Raw genomic sequence first — 10,139 nt, 5'->3', positions numbered from 1 at the left:
ACCAATCGTGTGGTTTTGAGTGCCACCCCATGATCTCTCAGCCGCCGACCAACCTGAAACCACCCACCCCACCCAGCCCACTGAGATTTTGCGGAGAGCGAGAGGAACCCCACTCGCGCTCGTTGCCAAAAGAGCCAAGCGAGAGCGAGAACGGTGCGCCTGAGTAGCGCAACTCCCCGCAAAGCGGCTTGCTACGTTGGGTTGAGTCTGAATTGAACCACCGGAGGAACGGCAGTCACCTTTAGCTAACCGCGAGCAGCATACGCAAAATTTTCCAAGAGCTTCGCGCAGCAGCAGCAACACAATCCGATCCGTTTGAGGTTGGGTGCATTGTATAGAGAGTGTGGGGGAATTTAAAAAACTCATCCGCCGGATCAGTCCCGTCGTCGCAATCGGGTTCGGGTTGAACGGGATCAGTCTAGCAGCGGACGTTCCGCGAGTAGTCGTGCAAGCGTTTTTCAATAGTATACCTAGTTAGGTAGTTAGTTGTTGGGCAAAGAACTCCCCGCCTGACTGGAAATTGTGCATTTCGTTGAACGTCACACTGCGTGTGACACTGTCGGAGTGCGGAGACGCGAAAAGTGCCAATTTTCCCGAAGGAATTTTTCTTTTCTGTGCTGACTTTCGTAAGAATAAAACACGAAGGTAGTGACGAGAGAAGCAGCGAGTGTGGTGTGGTGTGTTGTTGGATTTGACCGACGACGGGAGAAGAAGGCGAAGGAAAGTGTCACCGTCGTCGCTCGTCGACGGTGTTGTCACAAACACTTCTAGCCCCGTAGTCGTTGTCGTCGTCGTCGTCTCGAGAGCTGTCACAGCCAGCAGAGATAAAAAAGAAAAATACGCGACACACAGTCGTAGGAGAGACTTTGCAGCTTTTATGTAACATGTTATCGCAAAAAAGACCAAACCGTGCGACGGCAGCAGCAGGAGCAGCAACACATCGGAAGTGAGATCCCATAATATCTAGAGGTGGATCCAGGTGGGTTTTTGCAAAGCCCTCGGGTGACGCGTCCACGTGCTCGGTTATTTATTTTTTAAGGCGAATCCCTATACTGTCGGTTGTTTGAAGAAAATAAAAAAAAAGAATACATAAACGACAGCGACAATAACAAATCGCTAGGAATCGAGAAGAGAGTGTTCGGTGTGAGTGTGGTGAAGGACGAGAGGACTAGCCCTGATTTGGTAGGTCCTGGAAGTAGTAGGCGGTAGACGAGATAGTGTTAAAGAATCAGAAGAAGAAGGAGGTGTGAAAAGTAGCCCGTACCTGCTGAGCCGAGTGTAGAGTGTAGAGATTAGAAGAGGCGCGTTCGACACCGACTAGGCAGCGACGCAGCGCAGGGTTGGAAACCGCAAGGAGGAAGGGAAGGAAGCAGACGTGAGGTGAGCACAAGAAGAGCAAGAGAGCTCTCGGTCGCATACTCGACGACGACGTCCAAAGAGTGTGTAGACCAAAAGGAAGCAGTATCCTAGCCGAGCGGTGCATTTCAGTTTCGACCGCCGAGCGACGAAGCAGAACAACATTTAGAGACCCCGACGTTTGCAGTAGAGCAGAGCCGCGTGCGCGTATTGGAGCAGGTCATGATTGGCGCTGGTGTGACGATTACTCATTTATATTTATTAAACACATCATAGTAGCCCGCGACATCATCGCTGCGCGTATTGTTCGCTTGTGCCGCACATGCGGGCATCCAAATTCGCCGCCGGGTCGCACAATAAATCGCAGTGAGCGTTGTTGGCCTGAGTTGTACGAATCGCGTATAAATTTAAATTTTTTCCCACGACAAGTTGATTTCGACTCGCGACCCAGGTCTGTCTGCTGTGACCGAGCAGCCCGAGAAGAAGAGCGATCGGGGCGCGCGATATAAATATCTATATGGTGGAGAATAAGAAGAAAATGGAAGAACCAAAGTGTCTGCCAAGTGCCTAATTTGTGCCCGAAGCTTGTGTGTTTTTTTTATTCTGTCTGTTGGTGATAGAAGTGATTGAAGAATTGCATCAGCAGCAAGTGGTAAACGTGTGCTAGCGAAAGAGAGAGAGAGAGAAAAAGATTACTCTATCGATAACAACCGAATATAGAATACGAGGTTCTAGATCCTCTTAGTTTTTAGTGTAAATACAAGTTCTGAAGAAGGAATAGAAAAAAAATGGCAGTTTCAGTGAAAACGGTGCTATCGACGTTGCTGGTGGCCCTGGTGGCGACCCTGTTCGTCCCAGCGGAAGCCCGCCGACAATCGCCGCAGCTAGTGGAAGAAGAAGGAGCTCGCCGGAACCGACCAGCTGGTAAGTCGTTAGTCACGCGATCAATCGACCAATCAATCAATCGCCGGACCACACCCCCAAAATGCCAAAGGGCTCGATCGCCCCAGAAGTGCTCTTAATTTAGCCGTCTAATTTTGAAACCGACTTCCTCGATTCGCTCGAGCGCGCTGGGATGCTTACCTGAGCGCACATTGCGCTCAGGTATTTGCAGCATCAGACAGAGACACATCTGGGAAATCACGCGATTGGCCGTGACGTGCGGTCGAGCCGCGGGTTCGCCGCCCCTTCGGTTCATCATCATCATCGCCGTCGTCGTCGTCGCAGCCAACTGCGACGACGACGACAATTTTGTAGATGATCCCCCAACATAGTAGGCCAGTTTTGCACGTGACAGTTTAAATTCAGCTTGTTAAAACGAATATGCAACGTCAATTGTCTGGACCGCGCCGGCCGTCGTCAGGTCGTTTCGCTCCGTTCGATCTGATGGTTCCACCATCAGCTAACCGCAAGCTTCCCTCGGTGTCGGATTTCCTCGGGTAGAATCGTTCTCGGTACCTAGCTGTGAGGCGCGGAAACCTGTTCCCCGTTTGATGCAAAGGGTGGGGGGAGGGGATGATCTCTCTCGGATACGCTGCGCCCTAGGGCAGAGCGCCGATCGTTGGTAACCGATTGACGAAGATTGGAAAAGTTCCGCTCTTTTCGGGGGAATTACGTTCATTTGACACGTTCAGCTTGGATGATTTCGATGATCGTACAATGATGAATGCAAATTTTCGCCAGTTTGCATTTGACGCAACGGAAAATATTTTGTCATTCTTCGATCTACACTGCACCAAAACATCAGTCTCTGTTGAATGCTGCACCTTTTTGAATGTTTCTTAGGCTGTGTTTCATTTGGTGAATTTTCACTTAAATTTGACAGATGGAAAATTTTCAAATAAACCTGCTATTGTACCAGACTTATTTCTGACAGATAATTAATGTTGACTTCTCAAAAATCAGACGATCAACTACAGAGGGATTTTCGAACATCGTAATTTAATTTCTGAGCGTCAAATTTAGGTTAAAATTCACCGAATGGAACACAGCCTTAAACTTCTACGCAACGCAGTTTCCCGACCTTGCACGAAGTTCTCTGAAGATCTACGAAGTTCTTTAAATTACTACGAAGTTTCCTAAATTCAGATTATGTTCCATGAAATATTCTAAACTTCAATAAGAACGCAATTTCATTATACAGGGTGTCAACTACCTGGAAAAAAAACTGGAAAATCAGGGAATTTAATTCAAATTCAGGGTAATTTCTGTATAATCGAAACTTATTACTAAGTATGACTGACTTCACCAGTTTCAAACAACTTAATTACTCGTTTGAGGATGGCTTTGCATTTCAAATTGTTAATAGAGTTGCGAACTTGTGGTTGTTCAATGCTTGATGTTTCATTTTTGCTAGTTGGGTGTTGTCACATTCCTGAGTTGAACTGAGATGAAAATCCATTTCCGTATACGCTAGACGCTGTTAGTTGTTGCAAATTTTAAGCTGCTAATGGGTATGTACGTTTCTTAATAGATGTTACGCCTAATTACGTCTGACAAAATTTAACCTTGGAGTAGATTGGTTCGTCGTCTCAATCCAGTTGTGTCCAACAAAAATCAATCCCTTGAACGCATTGGACCGCCTTTGAGTAAATACAAGAACTTTAAAGAGTTAACCAGGGCTTCGGGCAAGTCTATTGACTTGACCGCGAATTGAACGTGTAAACAATGCCATTAAACTGACTTGATCAACTCACCTGAATTGAAAAAAGTTGAACCAGACTCAACTTTTCAAGCCAATTGCGTTCAACTGAGTTGATCATTTGACTTGCCTAGTCTAAACCCAGCTTTAAGCTTAAAGCTGGGTTTAGACTAGGCAAGTCAAATGATCATATCAATTGAATTCAATTGGCTTGAAAAGTTGAGCCTGGTTCAACTTTTTTCAATTCAAGTGAATTGATCAAGTCAGTTGAATGGTATGGTTTACATGTTCAATTCGCGTTCAAGTCAGTTGAATTCAACTGAGTTGATCATTTGACTTGCCTAGTCTAAACCTAGCTTTAAGCTGGGTTTAGACTGGGCAAGTCAATTGATCAACTCAGTTGAATTCAATTGGTTTGAAGCGTTGAGCCTGATTCAAGTCAGATGAATGGCATGGTTTACACGTTCAAGTCAGTTGAATTCAAATGAGTTGATCAATTGACTTGCTTGCCTTGTCTAAACCCACCTTGAAGAGAAGATGATGATTTTTTTCGATCGATTTGATCGGTATTGTGTTCTCAACAGCTTGATTAGCTCAGAGAACTAACTAAATGAGAATTTAGTATAATGATCTTGTTGGGAGGAATTTGTTTTTCGATTGCTTGGAGTATCCCTTATATGATTGAATAATGATTTAAAGATACGTAGACAAGCATTGTCTTGGCGGCATAGTGACTTAAGTGAGTATTCGAGGTCACAATTTAGATGGAATTAACTTACAGAATTTTGGAGGTGAAAGCGCTGTTTTTACGAGTTCCCACTGGAGGCATCCGCCCGCGAATCAATTCTCGCGGATTATAATCATCGGAAGATGACCGTCGGTAACCACGCGTATAGTAAATACTGACGGCGTATAGTAAACTTGGTTAAGCGTTAAGCGTATTATTTTCTTGCGGAGCTGGGTCTCAAAATGTGCTCAAGGCAAAAAAATATATAATGGGATTAAAAACAAGTGTTTCATATGCATAAACCAAAAGATCACAAATCTGGAAAAAGGTACCTCGTCCTCTTTTTGAAAACAATACGATTTCAAGACTCTTGGACTGGACTAGATTTTCAAGATCCACTCACTTTGAAGAACTTTTAAGATAATTTTGTAATTTTTTCCAAATCAAATAAGAGCCGATTTGAAAATGAATTCTAGAGATACCACCAAGGTTTCTAAGCGAGTTTTTACTAGAACTCCCAAGAGTGAAGAGGATTCCAGGATTCGTAAAAAAATACCAAGGGAAGTGAATTTTGAGGGTAAAATATAAAACTAATTATCCGAAGATCTATAAGGAAATTCCGGGGATAATTCCAAGCGCATTTCGAATGGAATTTCCAGAGAATTTTAATAAGAATTCCATGCAATTCCCAGAAAAAAAAAAATAGAGGAGAACTCCAAGATAATGATCAGTAAAATTTGACGACAATTCTCAGTGGGATAATTTCCCCTGCTTAATGGTGTTGGCAGAGAATGGGGATTACAAGTTTTGCTCACAAAAACTAATAGGCTCTTTTCAATTGTTGATCGAGAATATTTTTTTAAGTGTTTTACAGAGAATTTCTGGAATGTTATAAATAAATGTTCAAGGGACCTCCAGAGAGAATTTTAAATTTATTTTAGAAGAATTTTGAAAAGAACTTTCAATCAAATAAAATCCTGTAAAGTTTTAGGCGAAGGCTTAGAACGTGTCGCAGAACCAAATTCAAACCAAATGCGATGCTGTCTTAGAAATGACACATTCAACCTTTGGCTCAATCGTATTCAGTTTTATGCTTAATTAATCATTTTGTTCGACCATTTTCCACAGAGAGGGCGCTGTTCTGCTGGTAGGAAGTGATAAAAATCGGTGCATATTCAGGTCAAAAAAGTAAACGACAACCTACTGCAATTAATCAGGGACTTTGTAGTTCAGTTTTTTCCCAGAAATTATTGTTAAACAAGTAACAATTAAATAAAAATAATTTTTCCCCATACAGTTTTACCTGGTTTAAAACCAGCTCCCAGAGAGCCAAAAAATTCAAATTTGAGAGAGAAAATTTGCTCTCACGGCCTCAATCTCTCAACATGCCATGTATTTTGTTGACACTCGATTTGTGAATTCCCTTTCACAGATTACAAAATAGAGTACCTGACACTACAAAACATGTCTGGTACCTCTATATAGGCATTTGCTTTAACATTTGATGTCCCTCCTTTTTTACATATTCTGCGCAAAAGATACTTTATGCCCCGCCCCATACATAAAATTCGGCAGGAAATTCTGTGAGGAGTGAACTATTTTGTGTGCAGAATGTGGAGGAGGGACTTCGAATAATAATTTAAATGGATATATAGAGGTACCAGACATGTTTTGCACTGCAGTGTCCTCTGTGAACAAATATGGGAAAGCAGATTGTGCCTAGTTTCCGATGGATGTCACCGCAAACAACAGCTGTGACATCTGATGGAACATCAATGCAGAAGCTTGACAAAATGATCAATTCAACTGTATATCGGCAAACTGTATTTTTTTGCAGTCTATACAATGTATCGAGTGAATACCAGAATGTTCAGAAACCAGGGAATTTAGTTTTCTTCATTGAATCGACACCCTGTTATAAATCGGAACACCCTCCGGTCGCAAATGTGAAAATTGAAGCCATGTGAAGACTCGAGAGGATCTATAGTATAAGAAGCGGACTGGCTGGCTTTGGCCAAACGTTCCATGCCACAGCCAACCGAGCAGCGCCCTTTGTTGATTGCATTGGCAGTGTTGCTAGAACCCACCTAGACATAGGTTGCCAAGGTAGTTTGTTATGAATTCGCTCCCCCCTTTATCCTAGACCCTCTCTAATGGAGACGTTTCGCCCATGTTTAGATGAAGATGTTTTCTTTTTTGGTCAGCGGACCGTTTGATGGGTAGCTTATCGCCAGCAGTTGCCTTCTCCGCAGTAGCTGCCTTGTTGGGACGAGTTGCACAATCTACGCTACCGGCAACCAAATCACACTCGTTCATCACATCTTTTGCATTTTTGTACGTCTAGATGAGAAAATGTTTCAAGGACGTGGAGTCTACAGGCAAATGAGAGCGACCCAAATTTGAGTTTAGTTAACTCATCAATCACCTTAAGTGCAGGAGCTCAGCGATGAGTAAATTTGCCTTCCCGAATATGAGAAAAGTAAAGATTTGATTCACTCAATCTAAGTAAATTTTCGTCAATTTTCCTCATTTTTCAGCAGATTTTTGAGGCTTTCCACAGGAAACTATGAGGCAAATTTATTCATCGCAGAGTTCCTGCACTTCTAGCAATTATGAGTGAACTAAACTCTAATTTGGGTCGTTCTCATTCGGCGTGTACCGTGGATGGCTTTCGTTATCAGGAAAAATTCTGCATCGCCGGTCCAGAGCATACATAGCACGAAAAGATTCAACCTCACGTTTTTTGATGGTTCGGAGAGCTTGTTTACATTTGAATAGAAAACACAAAAATTCAGCGGCGTCGTTTTTCAGATTGTGATCGAAGCTATTTTGATACTTTTGTGAACACTCGTACCGCAATCGTTGAAAAGAAGGTTAAGTTCATGCAAATATGTTCTCGGTTCTGTCAAAGTTGTGTTGCTGACGTCACCGTGGGAGCGTACACTGTAACAAAACTTCCTCCCATCATTGAATGAAAACTGATTCGCTTGCAGTTTCGATAGTGCCGTTCGCTTGCACCCTTTAACAATATGCCGTTGAATTCTGGATGACTTTTAGACTAATGCAAAATTTGAAATTTTTGCTCCACAATGCTCAAGCGGTTCTAAATAGGGTCTTGATTAGCCTTCCAAAATTTGATCTCATTTGGTAGGAAACTGACATGGCACAAACCATTTGAATTTTTTATGGAAATTACTATGAGAAAACCAAACATTGATGAACCGATTCTGTCTCTTCTATTGGATCCATCTCCGTGTCCGTGTTTGATTGCAACATGCTTGATGATGGCGATGTGTTGTTTGGATGTGAATGTTCACAACTTACACTGAATATACTACTTATACTTTCCATTTGTAATTTCCAGTTAGTAATCAATGACCAAACCAAACCCAAGACCAAACGAGTGGTGCCATCATTGCTGAACTTCACCGGATGCCTGAGATTGGGGAAGTCTGTTGAGTTAGTGATGGAAATCAATAATGACCTTGGAGATATTCGAGAATCCACAAAACACACAACAATGAAACTGGAACTTCACATTTCATGCAGCAAACAGGGAGTTCCAATTTCATGAGTGATGTCACAACTGTGTTCAAAATTTGTGCTCTAGAACACATGAAGTGATAGGGCATCTCAGCCATCATCGGGCAATTTGTGGACTCTTCAAGGAATCACCATAAATGACTTTTCAAGAGATTTATCAACCAACAATACTAAAGGGTGGATCAGTAAACTTCTAATGACCTTATCACCTAAACTAAAACTCGCCTACGGAAACCAATTCCACCATCGGATAGGAGAGAATTTTCCCTAGCCGACGGTGTTGTTGATTTGGCAAGGCGAGCTTCGATTTACGTGAAAAGAGCATTACAAGATTTGATTACAAAAGCTGATCCGCCTTTTTGAATTGTTGGTTCAGATTGCACGACGTTCCTTTCTTATAAACAAACGGCTGTCATATCTGACGTCATTTTTAATTCCAAGATGGTGGCTTCCGGTCATAAGAAAAATTGGGAAATACTGTCAAATTCCCCACAATATGGGTATTTTTGGAATTGGGAGGATATTGTGGTGGTATTTGATGGTATGTCAAAAAAAATTCTAGCTGGAAGTCGCTGTCTTGGATTTCCAAATGGCGTCAGACATCGATTTTCAGCCCCTACATGTTACCACGGTTCCAAAAATACCCATAATGAGGGGTATTTGACAGTATTTTCCAATTTTTCTGTAACTGCAAGCCGCCATCAAAATAGTGTCAGACCTGGATTTCCAGTCCCTTCACCTGAAGATTTCGAGTTCCACCCCATTTTATAGGGTATTTAATAGTATGTCTAATTTATTCTCTACCTGGAAGCCGCTGCCTTGGATTTCCAAATGACTTCAGATATCGATTTTCGGTTCGTACCCGTTTGACAGTATTTCCCAAATTTTCTGTTACCGAAAGCCACCATCTTGGATTTCAAAATAGTGTCAGACATCGATTTCTGGTTCCCACACGTCCCCCCGATTGGAAAAATTTCCATATTGTGGGGTAATTCACAGTATTTCCCAGTTTCCTAGAATCGCAAAACAAAAACTCGAAATTTGCACAGCAAAAAGAAAGTGTCGTTATTTGGGAGTTACTTAGTAAAACATGGAACGTAAACTGAATACTACGTAAAAATAGACTTTGGAGGTTGGATCATCATTATGAATAATGAAACTGCTTTATAATCTTCTCTGAAGTTCTGTGGACTTCCCTGAAAATCTCAGTTGCTGAATTTCCGGAAAATCACTGAGTTTCGTCGAACTTCTGTAAAGTTACTCCAGCTCCCTTGAAGTTAAATTAACTGCCCTGAGGTTCTCGATCTTCCCGGATGTTCTTGAAGCTACCCTGAAGATCTTGCATTTCTCGGGTGGTGCTGCCCTTAAATGAATGGAACTGCCTTAAAAATCTTTAAACTTCCATGAAAATCCCAAAAAATATCCCAACAATTTTAGCTTCAGACTTGCTTATACAGGCAAAAATTTTGTTGTTTAAGCCATTTTTTTAGCCAGTATAAGCTTATCTGACAAACAGCAGATCTCAGGACTTCCTTGAAATTCTTGGAACTTCTTAAAGAAGACAAAGAGATCAACATTGTGAAATCTTTCCTTATGTTCTCTGGACTTCTCTAAAGTTTCCTTGACTTTCCGAAAATTCTCTGGATATTCCTGAAGTTCCTAGAACAGTTACCTTGAAATTGATAAAACTTCCTGTAATATCTCTAGACTTTCCCACGTTTTCTGCAGTTTCTTGAATTTCCCTGATGTTCTCAAGGCTATCTCTAATTTTTTGAACTTCTTGAAGGTTCTCACTACTTTTCTGAATTTGATGGAACTGTCCTAAATTTACCTTAAGCTATCGGAACTTTCCTGAAGTTCCCGTAATTTTCC

The 10,139-nt window shown here is 41.9% G+C and overlaps 1 protein-coding gene across 1 annotated transcript in view; it reads left to right on the top strand.

The window, feature by feature from the left end:
* The first annotated feature begins 240 nt into the window (after window positions 1-240).
* sog (short gastrulation) overlaps window positions 241-10,139 on the top strand; it is a 90,928-nt gene continuing 81,029 nt past the window's right edge. Inside the window, exon 1 of the mRNA XM_065236410.1 lies at window positions 241-2,280. Within this exon, the coding sequence (XP_065092482.1) occupies window positions 2,145-2,280 (136 nt within the window). The 5' untranslated portion in view covers window positions 241-2,144. The remainder of the gene's footprint in view (window positions 2,281-10,139) is intronic.

The sequence above is a fragment of the Ochlerotatus camptorhynchus genome, unplaced genomic scaffold, assembly GCF_037179485.1.
Source record: "Ochlerotatus camptorhynchus isolate MF236.1 unplaced genomic scaffold, CSIRO-AGI_Acam_v1.1 ptg000550l, whole genome shotgun sequence".
In the NCBI taxonomy this organism is placed as follows: domain Eukaryota; kingdom Metazoa; phylum Arthropoda; class Insecta; order Diptera; family Culicidae; genus Ochlerotatus; species Ochlerotatus camptorhynchus.
This window is presented reverse-complemented; position numbering and strand designations above follow the sequence as displayed.